Consider the following 20,887-nt stretch of genomic DNA (forward strand, 5'->3'; position numbering starts at 1 on the left):
TTATCGCAGCCAGATCATATTCCGAAATGTCACGTTGTTTGAGGTCTCTCGATTTGGGACAAGGCCACCACTTCTATAATGCAGTGGTTCTCAAAAGGGGGTCTGCGAAGACATCCTAGGGGTCCGCGAAGCCCTGTCTCATCAGTCAGGCACGGCAATATTAGTTGTCTTTCTTCACGTTGAGAAGAAACGTTCCAATTTTCGGGAGAGTCCTCTCGTGTGTATGTCAATGAGATAAGTCTACTTCACACTAGCAATTAGTTTATTCATTTATTGAATCATTATCATGATAACTTATACCTTTCTATGCCCCTCACCCCGAACGGGGTCCTCCATCATCTCCGTCTTTCTACAAGGCGTCTGCGAAACATCAATGGTTGAGAATCACTGCTAAAATGTATGTGATTTCTGTTCAAACAAAGTTTCCAAATTATATGTGCCTCGCTTTTTTTTCCTCGTTTGCTTACAGGAAGGGAAGCAGGCGTCAATGTAGGATTCTCAGTGCGTACCTCTACACATAACATATATCTGATGGTATGTCGGGGGCCCAAGCAAGTTAAGGCTCATCAACTAAGCCGCGAAGGCATAACGACGTTAGAAGCATGCCGAACTAGTGCCATTCGGTCGTAGTGCGAACGGGCGAAATGAGAATGGGTCCAGTTGCGAAAAACTTGATTCGGATTAAATGAAAAGGTTCAAATGAGAAGGACCAAATGAGAATGGGTCGAAATGTGCAAGGTTCAAATGCGAATGGGACGTTTTGAGATACACCCATTTCCCGGGTGCGTTCTACCGTGACTGTTATTTACTTATCTATTCATTTCTTTTTCGTTAGCATCAAAAACTTGCCCGTAGCTTGTCTATTTTTCCTCTGGCCCGATTAGGTCGCAGCAGCGCAAATACAAATTCGTGTTTTGTAAATGGTACCAGATATTTTTGTGTACGCTTATTACGTGTTCTAGCCACAAGCCCAGGACAGTTCCAGGAGCGGGAAATGAGTAAAACAGCTCATCGCCGATTGGATACCTGCTTCGAGGAAGCAGCTCGGAAGCATTCCAAGAGAACGGCCGTCTTGTACGACGATGGCGACGGATCGTGGAGTCTTACTTACCTCCAAGTGTCTCAGCTGGCCTCGGAAGTTGCCGCCGAGATTGTTCTCAACGGAGCGCCTCCGGAAACTGTGCCCTGCCTCTGTCGCAAATCCCTCTACACCGTTCCGGCAATACTTGGGTAGGTCCAAATCTCTGCCTCGTAAGATGAAATGAAACGCAGTTTCAGTTACGTTCCTGGACGCATATTTAGAAAGGCTCGTGATTTAAAGGGCTGTGTAAAGAAGACGTGTTTCCTTACTTTTGCTTACCGCTTGAACCCTCGGACAGAGGCTTATAATGTGCTCATCACGTGGTTCCGGATAGACACTTGGACGCTCTGCTGGCTGTCGTCAAAGCCTATGCTATGCGGAGGGCAAGTTCGTGTGCCTCTTGTGCAGGGGTCGCGGTGACGTCAGAACGCCGAGCTCTGATTGGCTCGAGTGGAAAGATAGGGAATCGCCGCGACCCACTATCTGATCGTCGTCTGCTCCTTTGCAACGTCGTCTGCTATTCAACAGCTGTCTTACCTTTACGAGCGAGCTCGACCTGGCCTTTCAGAGAGGGCAGACGAAATACCTCCAGCAGTACGATGTGTTTTTGTCTAACGACTAGCAGACACGTATCAAGGAGCGAGCGAAGAATGGTACCTCGCGTTTGATGAGTTGTCCGAAGATAATGAGCTAAAGGCAGATTTCAGCCGATGTAGTGGCTGGAAATAAACAAATGCGGCTGTGCGATCGCTACTGTGAGCACATCATAGCCCGAAAGTGCTCGATCACTGCTTGCTGTCATATCTTTCACGCGCGACTAAAAGACTATTGTCAATTACCGTATTTGGGTATGTATGTTTGGCATAAACCTAAGTGGTAAAACTCTGAAAAGTGGTGCGAATTCGTGGAAGAGAATCCCAGCAAGATCGATCGAGCTACCCGAGCGGCGTCGAGCGTATCGCGGAAGTTATATCGTAGACTCGTTGACACCAAGAAGTAATTATTGTTTTTATTTTTGGCGAAATTTTATGGAAACTTATATTTCTATGCTCTGTTATTTATACAGACGAACACTTCCTCCGGGGCGATCCGATAGACTTCGATTCGCAACTTTTTAGTGATGTTGGTACCGCGGTGTGAGAATCGCTCTCCCTAGCTCCTGGATGATTGGCCTTAGAATAAACGGGCTTGCCTGCACCTTCCTGGCGTGGAAAAAACTACGCAAGGCTAAAGTACTGTTCGTATATAGCAAAACTAGAATTACGCGTCGCAGACCCGGCCCCGTACCGCTGTTCAACAACGATCATCAAGAAGACAGCCATTTTGATAGGCACCAATGCACCCCCTATAGGTCGTAAAAGAGGCGAATTAGCCCTTTGTATTTGCTCATGCGACTTTTTTTTGAGCTTACTGTCTTAACAGACAGGGATAAAAACACGCTACTTCCTTCAGTGTAGCGCGCGTGGTGCCCCGGACATCTAAGGGCATCAAAGACCCGTTATTGCTCTGTTTCGTGCGGCTAGGAGCCGCTTGTCCCTCTACACTGTTAGCAAAAATAACACGCCCAGACGTTTAAACCGTTGTCCCATAGGGGACACGTCGAAACGTGTTCGTTTTACGCGGAGCCATCTGCGTTATTCGTTTACACATGAGGTGCCGTGTAAACTTAAAACGCTACACCGTGTCTGCCTTCCGCAAAACACGTTTCGAGCGTGTTCCTTGTGAAACATGGTGGCCAGCGGCCGAGAACAGGCGAGAGACGAGCCCAGCGAGCCGCGCGCCTTTCAGCCGAATCGAAAGCACACAAGACGCGTTAGTTCTCGTTCGATGTATTTTATACACAGTAAAGTCTCCAAGCGGCGGACGTAGCTACGTGCAAAGGTACGTACGTGCGCCGTCGGCGGTCGGCGGCGTCGGTAGCTTCAACAAAGCCGCTAGACAAAGAAAAAAAAAACGAATGCCGAAATCACATGGATAAATAAGTTAAGCAAACTATTTAGAATCGGGCGGTAACTTGCGCCACCTATCAAAATTTCTAGCAGCCTATATTTAAAAAAAGAAGAGCCTGTTAACACACTGCGAACGACCACGACTAGACAGCAACCCTACATACAACGCAGGCAACACCAGTAACACGTACTACACACCACTGACATGAACACAAACACAACAACCGACACTACGCCCGACACTTCCTACTCGATATTCATTTCTCCCCGCGGCGCTTATACACGAACTCATCTCTGTTACGTCACGGCGCGGTGGTGGCGCGTCGGACGCACTTCCGGTCCGGGGCTGTGGGCGGAAGTGCCCATCTGAGACGTGTATTCCTGCGTTGTTTTGAACGGAACCGGACAAAAACCTGCCTCCTCGTCAAAATGCTGCGACTGGAGCTGTACCAAAAGTGTCGAGAAAGATTTTAAGGTCAGTTTTCATGCGCTCGGTTCGCCCGAGAACGCATATGGGCCGTGAAAAGGGAAAACCAGACGCCGTCGGGACCACGATTGCTTAAGCGGGAAGCATTTTGGGTTAATTTGCGGATACTTCTGGTCATCAAATTTATTTGTTTTGTTCCAAAATGAGCCCCGGAAAATCGTCAAATTGTACGGACCACCTGCGGACTACGTTCAGTGCGTCTTCAAGTTCAAGCGGCCGCCTGATCGTTCGAACTGTCGTCTGCTCTTTCAAACGTTTCTGCTCTGCTTGTCGTCTGCTCTTTTAGGGGACACCGGCCCGTAGACGAAACGTGGGCCTGGTACTTGCGATAAGAAGTAAGTGCAGGCCTCAAAAGACTTAAGATTGAAGGTTGGTAAGCAGGCGGGACGTAAACAGTAGATACAAGGAGATGTTGATCATTGTTACCAGTGGCCATCACCGACTTGTTATGCCTGATTGATTCACTTGGTTAGATTCTTCTTGCGATTTTCAGTATCGGCGCCGACATCTCAGCTACGGTTCACGATTTTGCATTCCGAGCGACGTCGCTACTGAAAATTGCGAGCGAAATTTCATCATGTGAATCAGGCTTTGGCGTACATTCTGCGGCGTCCACGCGCAATGAATCGCCGTATGTCAGATGATTCACACGAAGTTTTGCGGTGTAACGAGCCTCGTTAATTTCGCTGACGCCGCTCAAGTAGTCAGACATCGTTAGGAAAACGTAGAATCAACAATTTCAACGCCAAAAAGAGCGCGGGGACTCACACCGACGCCGACAACATCGCATTTCAATGGTTTGTTTATGGGCGACTGCGAGCTTCTTGCCCACACCCCCATCGCGCATGCGCGGCGCCGGTGGCGTCCGCTTGGGGCGGTTCGGGCGCTCCGGTTTGTTTGTAAACATGAGTTGGTGTATAAGCTTGACATGTGCGGGTGAGCTCTTTGGTCGCTGACCATTACAGATTTATAGAAGACACAGAACACGGCGCAATGGGCAGCCGTGTGTTAGATCTGTTTGCATCTAAAAAGTATGGAGGCAAGATCTATAATGTTAGTTTGTTGCGACAAATAACGATATATTAACAATAAATCTTAAACCGGTCATGAAAAAGTTCAAAGTTTTGTTGTTATTTTTTTTGCTTGACCAGTGTTATGAGCAGTACGACTAGCTTGAATCAGATAGGAAAACAAATTATTGGGATTTTGTCATTACGTATACAATAATAAATGAAAATGATCCTTGCGCAAAGCATTTTTTATATATTTTTGTGAAGGACATCCGCCCAACACTTCACTTCCGCTAGTTGCAGTAAGGGAGCAGACGCCTTCACTTTTGGGACGTTTTGATGCAGTTTGTTGTCGTATGTCGTGTCGGTGTCGAGTGGAGCGGTGGGGCTTGGGAGTTTGTGACCGGTGTCATTCGTTAACACTGGTGTGGGGCGCTGATGCGTCTTGTTTTTATACTGCCACCACCCCGGACTTTGAAGATACGCGGGCCCGTAGCACTGCATTATGCTGTATCGCAAGCTCCTTCTCTGTTGACGTCGCTTTCCTGGTACCACTCGCGGATACTGCAAGCGTTTAAACAGTGTACACCGTCTCGCCTACATCCCCGGTGACGTACTCGACCTGTTGAAACTTATTGCTTTTGTCATTTGGGAGTACGCAAGGCAGTTATCTCGTTGGTCTGGTTTCGGTTATAAAAACAAGGCAAAACGCTCGTAGTTCCCGCCCTCAGTACACGTTGGACATCTTCCACACTTTGACACCGGATAACTGAATGAACGAGGATTTACATTCACTTCAGAGGTTACCCTCGCCGCTTCCTCACTGTTGAGCAGCAGGATCAGCTGGCGACAAGCCGCGGATGAAAGGCTTGTGCATCAACAGCCCAAGCGCACTCGGTGCCGATGCGGGCGAGGCGGGTTTCTGTCAACCGGGAGGCCAGCACAAACCCTGACCGTTCCAGCTCTTCGTCATGACACGGTGTTGCAGAGGGCAGGGTAAAATACAACTACACGGATCACCGAAGCAAACGCACTGCTATCGTAAATCTTGGCTTGTGATTGCGCCTTTGTAGATCATCTTATTCGTTTTGCTGGAGAGACGCAGACGACGGGCATAACAATATCGCTTGCATTTTCCGCATACCTCACAAAAGCATTTACCCCGTCACCTTGCAAAAAGCGCGAAACACGGAGTCCGCACCGTCCTAAGCTTCCCGTTTTTTACCTGCTTTAGAGCAGTTTGTACCTGCTAGTAGATATGCCTACTAAAACTGAAACAGGGCAGTGCCGGAGAGAAAGAGACAAAGTTGGGAAAGCTTGCTCGTTCTCCAATTTCTCAACTCTCAAGTGATTGTACCATAATAAGTGCACCAACGCCTCTTCCCAAAATAAAGGAAAAAGCACAACGTTCACTACGTAAAACATGGTCTCAGTACATGCATCTGTGGGCAACAAAGTCGTGGCCCTAATTTATTCACGGCGCATGAAGGGCGCAACAAACTCGTTGCAAGACCGAATCATCTACTCGAGCGGTGTGCGTCGCTGTGCAAACGCAGTCCAACACGAAGCATAAAAACGGCAGATTAAGGACAACAATCCGGATTCCATAATTCAATTAAAACGATGTAATTTTGTTGAAAACGCCCACTGCTTCTTACTCACGGTATGTGTCGGAATAATTTCACAGTTTGAAACGGAACGAAGGAAAATTTAGTTTTAAAAACGCTCGCTGCGTCCTCCCGAACCAGCTTGATCGGATCAGCTGACGACGACGGGACTGAACTTGTTGCACCTCCACCCCGCAACAACCAATTTGCGCTCCGTGTTAGTCTGGGTTTCTACCTCCAAGCACCGCACCACACACGACGAACGTTTCAGATCTTTTTCGCATCGCCGTGTTGCACCAAACAGAACAAGATCGCCGAAGTCAACGCTGCGCTGTCGTGAATCTTGGCTTGTGGTTGCGCACTCGTGGACCCTGTGGCTCCCTTCGCTTTCAAAGCACACACGACGATTACGATTGACACTTTCCGTCTTCTGGGAAGATCACAGGGGCACTTCTCCGGTCACGTCTTCGCAACATGTGCTTGCAAACCTATGAGCTTCTAGCGTCCCGACGAACCAAAACAATACCGGAGTCAAGCTAAACGTGCGTTGTTGCCAAATTTTTACCCACCAAACAAAAGTAACGAAAGCAAACCGGCTCTAGCTTCCAGCGTACATCGGCGTTGCGCCGTGGCAAGATTTTCTCTGTCAGCTCTAACTTAAAGATGACCTACAGATGCAGCAACTGGTATGCATTTTTAATACGGTGGCCACCACGGAGCGCAGTCAATTCTGAGGAGGCTGCGTAAGAAGCTGCGGCACCTTCGCTTGCAGTTGAAGGGTTGAAGCCAAAACGAAACCAACTGCGATATCACGTGTTCAGATCGAGGGAACGCTTTTTATATCCGTTTTAACTGTTTAGAAAGAGTAATTAGGCCCATAACTTTATTTCTGCTATGTAAGAAACTATTATCAAGGACCCTAAATTAAATACAAACATAGGCGACATGAGAGAAGCCGCATTGCCATCGACCAAATCAATGGCAGGAATGGCAGCGAGCGCGGTAAGCGAGGGGTTCGCCACGTCCCGCGACATGGCGTAATTGTTTTTGGTGCATATCTGTCTCCGAGACATGTTTCTTTCCGCGGCATTTGTCTCGACGGTCCTTTCTAGGTGTGTCCCCAAGCATTCCGGTGCTTCGATAGCCGGCAGTGCTGCGGTCGTCGTCAGGGGTGATGCGTGTTTTCGAGGTCGGCTACACGGCTATGCGTGTATGACCGAACCTAAACACGTTTTTTACAACCTCGCATGATTTTGGAACGAATTATCCGTTACTCAACGTGTAAATTTATGGTAATTTGTGTAACTAGCGTGTTTTTCACCTCAAATATTCGCTAAATACACGGTACTTGCTAACAGTGTAAGAAGGGTACAAGGTGCAGAGAACCAAAAGGTGCGGAACGTTCTTTGCTCTTTTTTCTTTAACCAGCAACCACGCGAAGGATTTACGGCTACAGCCACAGCTGCTACAGCACGTCCGCCATTGCCGACGCTGAAATGTGTACATCCGCGACCCCCCCCCCCCCCCCCGCCCCCCCCCCCCCCCCCCCCCCCCCGAGGAGGCAGAGCCTAGTATAACCTCCTCTCCCACCTTCACACCTCCTTTGCCATGCGCAGAAGGAGGAAATGCACCCACTTGCAAGGCGCACTGTTCTCTAACTCAGTCTTCCGAAAACAAGAAAAGGGAAGAGACGACAATGATGAGGCGAGGAGGAAATCCGTCCTGTTTGGCGTGGTTGATGTCCAAACTAAACACGGACGCGCGCTCCACAACTTTCACGGTTAATCTTTTTTTTTTTTAACCGTACATTATTTGTATGATGGCGGTTTTCGCTATATTTTGTTTGGACAGCCTTTACGCAGATGATCTAATTTGGGCACTTTGACTGTCGCGTTTTCAAGACTGTCACATGGCCTGGTTTACGAGGGCAGAGAGAGGAGGGGGAGGAGGCTTAGATAAGCCTGCCTGTCATTCACGCATTAGCCCTTAGCCAACTCCCAGATCTGCTTACTCATATGGGGTAAGCAAATCTGCGAGTCAGCTAAAAGCTAACCCGTGGATCACTGAGGCGTGTTTACCTAAGCCTCGCCATCTCGTCCCTTCATTGCTGGCTCTCATAAACCAGGTCATGTGACATTCACGAAACACCTCCCATCAGAGCGCCCTAATCGGCCAGCTGACTTGCAACTGTTTTCTGAATATGCCTCGGGAGAGCTGAAAATAATGAACGGAATTTTCACCCCGAATTAATAATTGACTCTTCGCTCAGGTGGTATATTTTTTTATCTACGAGTTTTAAATATGGCGTCATTACGAGGAAACTGTTTCTTCTAGGATTATCTTAGGCGCCTATATGGTTAGACGCCTATAAAGTGCGGCTCATTTTTTTTAAATATTTATTTTAAATATTTTAAGGGCCACGAGGGCATTACAGAAAAGAGTAGGTTGCAAGTATAAGTAACACAACTAAACTAACAAATTTTAAGAATAAAATTATTAGCTGTTAGTTAAGTACTAAAATACTACAATGTCAAGGCATTTTTAAAGGCGACGCCACCAGATAAAATTATTACGGGCTCTAGAAGGTGGTTACATGAAAGAATGGTTCGGGGTATGAATCAACTCTTAAAAATTGTACCTTTACACGATGATATCTTATTTTTTAAGAAGGGCTCAGGGGCTCATGGGCAATTCGAGCACAGGTGCAATAAAGCTTCCGTGCCATTTGTTATAGGTACAAAAAAAAAATATTGTCGCAAATGGGTGCCGATTTATTAACGTAAAACGAAAAATAAAGATTCAATCGCAAAACTTGTGCAAAAAAAAAAAGAAACGGGTATCGAGAAAGCAGCAGGGAGCGGCGAGGCGTCGGCGTGGCAGCAGGGAAGCGCCAGGGTGCCAGTCTTTCTCTCTCACTGGACAAGGTGAGGCTGGGCCTCTTATCTATTATATTGGGGGTAGGAGCATACGCGAAGCTTCTAGAAGTATGGAGAAGCCTTCCTTCTCGGCCATGAACGCGGCAATATAAGGTTTCCACCAACACAGACAGCATTTACACCTGATTGAAATGTAGTAATTCCAATTCATATTTCTCGTTCTTAAAGCTTGAAATGCTTGTAACGGTCGTCGAACGAATGCCAAACACTTGTCCGTCCATACAGTTTCTCCCAAATTTAGGGGCAGAAGGATGTCACGTGCCCAAAACACAAATTCACCTCGCTCTCTTAACTTAGCAAAAAAATGAACGTCATGACCTATGAAAAAACATAGTTTGCCTTCAAAAGTTTGCGGGATACTTAGAATCACATGACATTTACCCTAATCTAGCTTCTCTGCTGGATTGAGCAGAAATATTTATGTCCCGTGCTCATAAACAACACATCCAATGAAGAAAGCGAAAATGCGCAGGCGAGCTGACGAATTAACTGCACAAGGAAAAGGCCCTAAATTGGGGGCTGACGCGTCTCAGCTCGGAGCGTGGAGCGAAAGCTTGCGCTGGGAACCTCCTGGGTTGGATCCCCGCCGCCCCCGCCCGTTTCAATCTGAATGAGTTTCGTACCAGCACGCGTTCGTGTGATCACTATACTGCGTGATGCACGTTAAAAATCCCAGGTTAGCGGTTGTACCGCACTGGCTAAATTTCTCATCTACAGCTAAGAGACCGATTACCCGTTGAGGCGCATCTCCATCAAGCCTGTATAAACATAAAGAGCAAACCAGTTTCTGCGCGCGTTCAGTTCACCGCTGTTGACTCCACTTCACTCCGTTCTTCCGATGAAGTGTGATGGAACGCTGCTCCGCATCACCCCATGATTCCCCTCGGGAAGATGGTGTAATTTTTTTTCATGGATTGAGCATGACGCCGCTTAAACTTTTCTCCCATCCATTCCCTTCTGCCCTAACGCTTCCTTTACCCGGCCTCCCTCTTTCTGCGTACATCTCTTTCTCACCTCTCTCCCTATTCTTATTCCCCTCTACTCCCCACCTACTTCCCTTCCCGCTTTCTCCCCATCTTTCTCTTCCTTTCCTTCCTCTGTCCTCCTCTCTCCCTTTCCTTCCTCTGCCCTGCTCATTCACTCTCCTCATCTCTTTCACTTCCCTCCACACCTTTTTTCCACCATGCCCACCTCTCTCCCCTTCTCCATCCCTCACCCGATATCTTTCTATTCTCTCCCAGCTTACTTCTCCCTCTCTCAACACTCCACTCTTCTCTCTACCACCTACCTCCCCTTCCTTCATTTCTCCCTCCTCTCCTCCCTCATTCTCCTCATCACTTTCTCCTCCCTCCCCACCAATCTTCCTTCCCTCTATTCTCACTTGCCACGCCTTCCCTCCCTGTATACCCTCGTCCATCCCCAGCCGCCCAACACTTCTAGAGGCCGTAGCGCTCTTCTCGTGACGTTGGAAAGAAAGGCCATCCGAGGCGAGCTTCGTAGGCAACGCGCCTGGATCGACCTGCGTAACAACGCGCTTTTAGTCACATATGCATGTCTTATCAGCTAAAATGAAGGCTGCACAAAGCAACGGGGCTAGAAAATATTGTTTTATACGGGCGAAATATTACACCGGTATGAAAAAAAAGTTGGGTTGTGTGTGTGTTTATACAGCCTAGAACTTGGTCTGCCTCACAGGGGCGACGAGTCTCCCAGCTGTAGATGTTAAATTTAGCCAGTGCGGTACAGCCGCTAGCCTGGGGTCTTTAACATGCATCACGCAGTAGTGATACACGACCGCACGCCGGTACGATGCTCATCCAGATCGAAACGGGCAGGGGTGGGGCTCGAACCCAGGATCCCTGGGTTCTGCAGCGCGAGCTTTCGCTCCACGTGCTCCGAGCTGGTGTGCGCTAGACCACTCGGCCACCGATCCCCCTACACCGGTATGAAATGGCACGAGTTGTGCGTATAAGACGTCTACAGAAATATGAAAAACGTTTACATCTTGTAACACCGAATTAGAGTGCAGCTCTTGAAGAGGAGGAGGGAGGGTACTGAGGGGAGGGTATATCTCTCCTCCTCACCTCCTCTTCCTCCTCCTTGTCCTCCTGCTCCCCTCCTCCTCCTCCCTTCGCCCTCCTCCTTCACCTCCTCCTCCTCCCCTCCCTTCCCTCCTCATACTCCTCCTCCCCCTCTTCGTCTTGTCCTCCACTCTCTCCTCCTCTCCTCCTCCTCCTCCTCCAGCCCCTCCTCCTCCCCGCGCGGTGCATTATGGGACATTTCCCATGATGCACCGCACGGGGAGGAGGAGAGGGAGGGGGTCCCCGCGCGGTGCATCATGGGAAATGTCCCATAATGCACCGCGCGCGACCCTCGTGACGTCACAAGGGTCTCGCGCGGTGCATTATGGGACATTTCCCAAAGTGCACCGCGCGGTTACGCCGACGGCGACGCCGACGCCGACGCTGCTCAAGCCGGAAACGGACGCCTAAGAGCTGCGCTCTAAAATGTGATTGATTTAAGTCGAAAACATTGAGCCACGCAATTATTGCTGTAGAAATGCATATTTTACACAGAATTGCTTCGACAGAATTGCGAGACACACAGTGATTGGACACAGCAAATTGGATATTAGTAAATATCAGGTACGCGTAGCCTAACGTGGACACCACTGGACAAGTGTCCCAATTATGTAAGCTATGCTAACGCACGCAGTCAATGAATTCTTGCATTATACCCCGGCCACATGGCAAAATTATTGTAATTTAGATCGAATGACATTATGGGGTCGGCAAATCGGTTCGCGACCCTCGAATTATAGTCACTCAGCGTTTCGAGCTGATTCAATACCATACTACCATTTAATGAAAATATATTAACTTTCCCGTGTGGCAAGGGAACTAAACGTACTATTTACAGTGAACTAATCCACTTCCCTTTATGGGCTCGAGCTGCTATAGAAAAAAATATCATTCATTTTTTATTCAATAATACTATTACCCTAATACAGCTAGAACTATAGTATAAACGCATTAGAGGCAATACTATAGCATTAGCATAAATAAACACACAAGCACAAGCAACGCATTTTCAATGATCGCACATAAACTTGTTATTCACCTTCCAGAGAAAACTTGAATATTACCAGTCATTATTTACCAATAGCGACGCAATTGCACATGGGTAACGACGAAAAACAAGATTCCATTCTATCACGTGACCAGAGCAACCGATTGCAGCACTCTACTTGCGTCCTACATGAATAACAAAGCCCGTAAATAAGTTATTTCTCACCTGTCGATCGTATTCCTACGTCCCGCAATATCCGCCACGAAAATACTTGAACAGGAACTCAATGAACTCTCGCTCCCTGTCAAGGGAGAGAGCCCTATCGATAATTGACGAGTGTGATATTTGACTAGTGGCCGCACATGTCACTCACACCGTAGCAGGACCGCGAATCCAAGTGAATGCCGTAGCATCAAGAGAACACAAAAGAACCACACACGAGAGCAGCGGCATAAGTGTGGGAGGAAAGTAATGATCTTGTGGATTGTGTTTTTGGCACGGCCGGCGGAGATAAGAAATTTTTTACCACCGCCGGCCGTAGCCGTTCTCCTGTGTCTGAGGCCGCCGCTGCCGTTCGCTGCAGTCCCGGTGTGTGTCTCCTGGTTGGCCGCATCGAAAACAACGGGGCGTGGCCCGCCGCCCACCCGTCGGCTTCGTGCTGTGTCCCGCTCTTTCTTGCCTCTCCCAAGCTCCGCGTTACCGGTTCAGAGGACAAGAACTCATCTTGACCAATGGAGGGGCTGTAGCGTTGTGAATGTATGCCCTCATAACCACTGCACGTCCGTGATTCGTATGCAGGAGGATCTAGGGCTCGGGGGCAGACGCCCGATTGGAATCGTCTTGTTCTCTCTCGACTTTGTGTACACGTGCGTTTCCAGACCACGCAAACGATGGTTCCAGAGTCATGTTCTGCGGTGGAGGGGGCGGTATCTTAGTTTTGCAAAAATGTCGGCCTGGATGGTAATCGCCTCCCGTGCCGTCTCGTCTAAATTCTTAAAGGTGCGTCCCCTGAGATGTGGATGGATACGCGGGTGGCTTTGGCGGATGGCGCGTTGTATTTTCTCCGCCTCTGGTGCCGCGGCGTCGGCGATAATGTACAGTCCCTGGAGAACCCTTACAAACTCAATGAGTGACTCTTCCGGGTTCTGTGTGCGCGCGCGCAGCTCGTCTTTAATCCCCATGCTGTAATCCCGAGGGAGGATCTCAGTCCTAAATCGCGCCTCAAAATCCGACATACTTGTGAATGTAGTTTGTCTCTGCCTCCACAATGGTGCACTGTCTGTCAGTGCAACCGGCAAAAGGCGGTTGAGGATGGTTTCCTCGACAATTCCCGACGCAGCTTGGTACTTCCGCAGTTCCGAGACGAACATCGCGACTGACTTTCTATATGCGTACCCCGAAAAAACCGGAACGCTAAGCGAGAGCCTTAGGTAGTCCCTCGGGGTCGTGCTTCCAGCTGGAGTGGGGCTTGAGCGCATCATTTACTCTCGTTGTATCTGAAAAAGCATGGTGATGGCCACTCTTAGTTCTGCTAGACCACCGTCTGATGATGCCTCGGCCAGGACTGAGACTGCAGGCTTAACGTCTGGTTTTATGTCGCTGGCGGCGTTATCCGCGAGTGCACCGAGCGTCAAAAGGTCGTCCTCACTCACGTTTTTGTCGGCGTCCACTCTAGACGGCATCGTGTTGTAGTGGAGGCTTCCGCTGGTCAATGAACTTAGGCTTGCGAAGAAACGGCCCCTCAAATGTGGGCAAACACAGGAACGCGAAATTGTCTATGTAAAAAGGAAGAACGAACCCAGTTCACGGCCATTCTCCCAGACGAGCAGCATATCACGTCTGGACGCCAGTGTGGCATTTCCCTTGCTGCAACCCGTCTCGGAGTATGACGCAGCACACCGGTTCAACAACACGTAAATGTTTAATGACCGTTATCACCTGCGCCGCGATCCCAACCGCCCCCGCGCATACGCTGCGACGGCCCTCTATCAGCGGCGGAGCGCCGCTCGCGTGGCCAGTTGCCCTCGGCCCCCTCGTGGTCAAGATGATTACTCATGATTGTCGGAGGGGTGACATGTGCCAAAAGCTTGGAGTCCCCAGTTTGCCCATAAGGTGTGGGATGAAAGTAACCAAAGGCTTAACGTTTTAGCGTCGTCGACACATCTATTGCTCGTTGGCGCTCCCTGTGGTGGTGACAGGGTTTTTTCGGTTCTCTTCTCTTAAATGTATCGGAGTTCCTTTTCACCCATTCCGCAGCTCAGACACAACGTAAGTTTACCAGAATTGGGGCACGTAGGAAGGAAGAAATTATCGTCACCGGAGACAGTTCATTGTAAATGTGTGGGGAGCTGCGAGACGGGACTGTGGTACCACAGTTATGGGATAATCATCTATTTCGATATGGTGCTTTCAACCTTGGTAACGCGTTGTGTATTACGTTTATATTATATATAGAATAAGTTATACAAGCTGCGCATTCAAAACACTAACTGCTCACGAACGAACCACTTGACATGAGTGAGCAGACGACGCGGCAAAGAGAACCAGAGTGGGCGCCTTTTCTCGACGTGGCCTCCCGCCACTGTGACGTCACAGCTCAGAGCGTTACGGCCTTCATGGAGATGTTGACCCACCGCCCTTTCCTGCCGTCGCCTCCTTCTCTCTCCCAATGACTCCCTCCGCCTTCCCTCTTTCTACCCCGCTTCCCACCGGTCCCTGCCTTAATCTTTCCATCCCTCTCTCCTTCCTCCTCACTTACCTCTCCTCCCTCCCTCATCCTCTCTTTTTCGTCGGCGCCCTCTTACAGTGCGACCACCACGAGCAGGCCCGTCCGCTTAGCCCCATCAAGGGCAATTCCACCTTCATTGCACCTCCAAGGCACACTGACTTTTTGCTGTATGAACACAAACCTATGTGTTGCGTTTTTAATGCGGTAACGTTAGATGGCTCGTTTTTACGAATACCCGGCGGCGCCTTTCGTTTGTCAGCGCCGGGGAAAGACGGAAAAGGAGGGGGAGAGTGTGAAGCGTGCGACGCTCCCATTGGTTCGATGAGCTGAAGTCAGCACGCGTCAACCTCTCCCTCTCTCCCCGGCGCGACACACTGACAGACACCACCTGGATTTTGTCAAAACGAGCCCAATCGCTTTCGGCAAAGTCTCCAGCACAGCTGGAGCGGAACTAGACAGGAAGATGAGCCGCGCAATATTTCTTAGATAACGAAGCGGCAGCGCTGAATGAGATGGTGAAATCACAGGACCCTTATGGGCATGACATGCACGTCATATCTCCTAATTCTGTAACCACATTTCTTGTTTCTGGTTCTCTTCGATTAGAATTTTAAAGGCCTCCTGCTCCTTTACCTTTCTTGATGTGGAGCACTCCGGAGAAAGCCTTCAATGCCTGCAGGAGTGCATACCCGTGTCTCTTCTGCTCGCCGACGAAGTCCTCTACAGCCAGGTATTCGACCGTCTTGCTCAAGGCTGGCTCACACACATGCGACTGCGTACGACCGAGTTCCTTACAACATCTTGAGATACCTCATGGAAAGAGATCACACTAGCTCCATTTCTTGGGTGGCCGCGGAACTCTTGCAATGTTTGGTAAATTTCTTATTTCAACGGATATTATTCTTTTTTGATTTGCTTGAAACACTTTTCGCAAGATTACATCGAACTATTTCCAATAGATAATTCCTACATTTGATCCCGCAAACATTTTGTTCACTCGCCGTAGGAGATTGCGAAAAGTGAGTGTTAAGCAAATGCAGTGCGCAAACCAGCCTTAAGAGTGGAGGACAAGCTCCTCTTACAACGCCCTTCGCGCTTTCCGCATTACAGGAGCGAACGCTAAAGAGGAGGCGGGTCCATCTTCTCCTCCTCTCCAGCCTTCGCTCTCTTAAATAGGAAAGAGTGGAGGGCTTTGTCGGAGGAGGTTGTCCTAACTGCACTCGTAACTTGTCACAGATTAAAGGTATACAGTACTGTCTGGTTAATATGGACACCTCAGTTCCCTCAGAAAGTGTCCATAGCACGAGGTGCACGTAATAACAAAGCAAAAATGTAAGTATTTTCTCACTTCGTTCTAGAAAATAGTGTTCTAGAAACGGGGGCCCCGGTGCTATGAATGTCCCGAGCAGCCTGGGGAGTGTCACTGGGCATGCGCAATGCGACGCCCCAAACGGTATGGGGGCCCAAGGGCTAGGGCCCCCAAATCAAAAAATTCCTAATGTGGTCTATATAGCGAGGTGTCCATATTAATGGGGACTGTACTAATTATACATGATCGTAATTGAATTAGCAAACATTTTATACGACTTATTTGATTGATACATTTTTGTTTCCAAAAGTCCTTTTTTTATTCCAATGCCGGGCAACATCGTTTAAAAGTCGAACATCATCTTTTGCCAAATGTTCGAAAGGTAGCCGAATCAGTCGAGCCTTGAGGTATGCCGTCGAACCTCGGGTTAGAACCTCGGGTTCAACCGAAGTTCGCAGCATCCCTGTTGAGACATAATAACTCACAGTTTCCAACTTTCAGAGCCCGTTGTCAAAGAGCGGCTCATGGAAAGTCCTAGGAAAGGTTCTCAACCAGACCCATGTCCTCGCAAAGTGTCTCGGCACCGTGACTGACACTAAGGCTTCAGAAAAATCGGCGGATCCGGAGATGGCTTGCACAATGTGGACTTCGGGATCAACTGGAGACCCAAAGACGGTGCAGGTGCCCCACTCTTGCATCGTACCAAACGTGCTTGACTTCAGGTACCCTCCCATCTCAATACTTTCTTTATAGAGTGTTGTTTTTACTGATTGATTGAGTAAGCGATTAAGATGAAGAAGCATTAAGAGTGTAGAAATGATTACCACAAACGCCGGCGACTTTTTTTTAGATTCCCAAAGAAAACACATTCTCAAAATACTCAGGTTTTGATATTCCCGACATGCTATGCATTATCTCTAAATTCAAAGTAGCTAAAGAAAAAAAAGGCAAATGAAGGTAATGAAAAAACTAATATTGAAATCTTCCCAGGCTCTCTATCGGAGCCACGCCGCGCGATGCCTAACTTGCAAGTCGAGCAGGCGGCCTCACAAAAGCAGTATTTCGCGCGTTTTGTTCATTCATTCACACATTCATTCATTGTTTATTTCTTTATTTGTTCCTGCGGATTTGGTTCGCAGAGGGGGCTTAAGGCAAAAAGAGGTAAGCTGACAAGGCCTTAGCCCCCTCTTGGCGTACAACACGTGACATAAGAACAAAATGCACACAAGACAAACACTTTCAGTATGAGTTATAAAAGTCTATACAGAAAGCACAAATAAGCACGAAAAATGTCATACTAGTGTACGAGTCATACTAGCGTACAATAACTTTTTCTTTAATATTGTTCTGCAATTAAAAAAAATTAAAGTGCAAACAATTATACGTAAGTGTTCAACAGAAATATGAATTGAAATTAAAACACAAAGAAGTATAGAAGAAAATAGCATCTAAACAATAAAAAAAAATCTCTACACCTAAGTGAAAAGCACACATAGAAGTATGAGCAAGTTTACGATATAATCTGAGAGGCACAAAAGTTACTCAGAAACCTTCAGCTGTTTATAAATTCAAATAGCATACGGCACTCGATGCAATAAACATTTCCAGTAGAGTGAAAATCACAAAACAAGATTAACAGAAAACAAAATCACTGGCAGCAAGATACTTTAAAATATATCGTTTAAACTGGGGTATAGACACTTGATAATCAGTTTCGAATTCTTTGCAACTTAGGAAGGTTGTGATTTGAAAAGTGAAACTTTGTCGCTCATAGTTTCTTCTTATACTAGGTAATTTGCGTTTCGGACACTGTTATACACTGCCGATTCTTCATCATCTGGTGTCAGGTAGGATTTATTTTTATGGATTATTTGCAGCAGTTGCAAATAATATATCAGATTGAGCTTCAGCATACTATGTTTAAGAAAAAGTAGATCAGTGCTCAAGTTTCTATCATTTCAGATCTAGTTTTCGTTCAGTTTGGTTAATAACTTATTTCAATTTAAAGTGGTTCTCGTGTGGTTGTCGCCGTTAAAGTGTTTGGATCCATGGGGAACGCCATGCAGTATTTTCTATCTTGGAGGATGTTCCTTTATTGACAGTGACAAATGGATAACGATCAGGCAAATAACGCTTTATTAGTGTTAGCGTTACTCCACAAATGCCATATTTCTCAAGCTTCCTCAATCTTATTTCGAGCTGCACTGTATAAAAAGCCTTGTTTACGTCAAGAACGATTCCCAGTGTATCATTTATTTTCAATGTTCGAAATTATTTTATCTTTGATGCCAAGAAGAGCTTGCTCTGTAGAACTATGTTTTTGAAATTCATAGTCGCCTAAGATTATGACATTTTTTTTTAATAAATGAACCTTCAAGCCTATTATTTATGATGGTCCCAAATATTTTTTTTAAATATATACAAAACCGAAACATGCCTTTTGATTGCTCGTTAAAGCAAGTAAAAAAAAATAACGAGAAAAATATTGCTTCGTTCGTGAATTCTAGCTATCACAAAACGCCTGGACTTGTGTGTAACCTTTTTTTCATAATTTATCTGTACTCGCTACTAACACGTTTGAACAAGCTCGAGTGAAGGTGACCTTTGCTAAAATTGAGATCGGTAAGATATCTTGCACTCAGACCGATGTCTGCTCATAACGGAAAATTTGTTTCCCGCCAAACTTGTTTCGAAATTATGCTAAAGAAAACTCCCTTGTGCGTTAAATAGAACGTTGTAGATTACGTTCCCGCATTTCTTAACTCGACCATGACGTCAATTGGTATTCGGTTTTAAGGGGTGGAGAAAAACTATTAAACCAAACTTGGTGGCTCGAGTTCTCACCGTTCTGACGACGTCTACTCAGCTCTGTTAATGCACAGTAACATAGCTAATACATCATAAAAAACGCTGTGTTCGCCAAACAACACGATTATAGAATTAGTATCTGTGCACAGGACTCAGGCATGTTTGAAGCATGTGCGCTCCAAACATGTCTAAAGAACGTGTTGTTATGACCGGCGGTCTTACGAACTTTTTTCCTCGCGATCTTTCATGTTTCTGTTTTAAAAACCAAATGCTGTCTCTGCAGGAAGATTTTCAACATCACGCCGGAGGACGTCATTTGCGGGACGTGTCCTCTGAGCTTCGATCCCATTGTGATACAAATCTTCTTGGCGTTGACATCGGGAGCGACCCTACTCCTCCCGTCCGATGTTATCGGGGAGACACCTTCAGAGATTGTTAAACTTGTGAAGGCCCACAAAGTTAGCTTCCTGCAGGTAAATATGCCTTTTCTGATGATTGCTGCGTAGAGGTGCGCAGCAGTCATCTGCTACGCACCTCTACGCATGGAATCCATAGTCTCCGAGCAAAAACAAAGGACAGGCACAACTAAACACGAGACAAGCGCTCTTACTTTCACTAAGCTGAGAAGAAAAATGTCGTAAAAAGAAGACTCGTATGGAACATTGACGAAAATGGTAAGTCTTAACACATCCGTGTTCATCATCATTTAGTTTTTTAGCCTAGAGAAGCTTAGTTTGTGAACACTTTCCAATTTATTAAAAATATTAAAGTAAAACTAAAGCCGTTATCTCTAAATGAAGAGATGCAGTGTACAATGCTACTGCAAAGTTAAGATTGAACTACTTGCAGTTGTTGAAAAAATATTGGATCACGAAAACGGGATTGGTTCGCAAAATCTTGACGTCACGGACACGCTTAGACGCGATTGACTTTGCTTTGCTGGCGGAAGATTGCCATTCACATTAAGGGGCATTTTCCACTCCGTCATTGAGTCGTTACCGACTCTAGGTGGCGATGCTTGTATCCACAACTGATGACGTTTGGGAGGGAAGGCCCAGCCTTGTCTTCTGGCTAGTGTTGGGTGAACACACCAGTGTGGGGTGCCCTCGAGGCACAATAGATGTAATGCTTGAATCGAGCATAAAGCGGCAAGGCAGCGTTCGGTTATGCGCGAGTCCCGGTCAGGCTGTCAGCATCAGCGTGGTAACGTCTGAAAGAAGCAAAAATGCGTAAATTATAAAAAATGCAGCTTGCTCTTTTAGTCTTATTTAAGCAGTAAGGATGTTTTTCTTCTAGCTTTCTTTCTCGGCGCAATATTTATGTCAACCAATATGACCAATAAAATCCTGCGTGTTTAGCGTGCGCGAGCAACGTGACAAAGCGTAACTATGCACAGTTAAAACGCGACCAAACTCACTTTTCTATTTTGCTCACCAGAGATACTACCCAAACTTGAAAGCAGAACGGCAGTATCGCGATACAAATGTATCGCAATAGCCTCTTGCACATACTTTTGAGTATCTGCATCTCTGCATCGAGAAACATTTGAGAAATGTATTTTTATCTCAACGGTGAAGTACTTTTACGAGGTATGAATTTTCTCGCGATACTTAGCCAGGCGTAATTATTTCGATGCATTTCTTGTCAAAAATTTACTGGTGCAAAGGGTTCTAGAATTTCAAACTTTGTCATATGAAACCGCCACATAACATCACCTTAAAGAGTGTGTTTGTGTGGGAGTGGGGGGGGGGGGCAGAGATTGCCTTGCACATTGCACAGAGGAATCAACAAACTTGAAGAAAAAAAATTCATTCGAAGAAAGATCAGTTGGCTCAGTCGTTTTTCGCAGGTATCTCATTTCCTGTAGATTCCGTGTGCCCGCTTTCTTGTTCAATATCTTTTT

At 47.0% G+C, this 20,887-nt stretch overlaps 1 protein-coding gene across 1 annotated transcript in view; it reads left to right on the plus strand.

Moving 5' to 3' along the window:
* The window catches only part of LOC115332093 (beta-alanine-activating enzyme), a 56,631-nt gene that overhangs the window by 13,829 nt on the left and 21,915 nt on the right, over positions 1-20,887 (plus strand). The window contains exons 3-4 of the mRNA XM_042287824.1: positions 16,678-16,898; positions 19,268-19,457. Of these exons, the coding sequence (XP_042143758.1) occupies positions 16,678-16,898; positions 19,268-19,457 (411 nt within the window). The remainder of the gene's footprint in view (positions 1-16,677; positions 16,899-19,267; positions 19,458-20,887) is intronic.

This window comes from Ixodes scapularis, unplaced genomic scaffold (assembly GCF_016920785.2).
Source record: "Ixodes scapularis isolate PalLabHiFi unplaced genomic scaffold, ASM1692078v2 ptg000490l_1___fragment_3__unscaffolded, whole genome shotgun sequence".
In the NCBI taxonomy this organism is placed as follows: Eukaryota; Metazoa; Arthropoda; class Arachnida; order Ixodida; family Ixodidae; genus Ixodes; species Ixodes scapularis.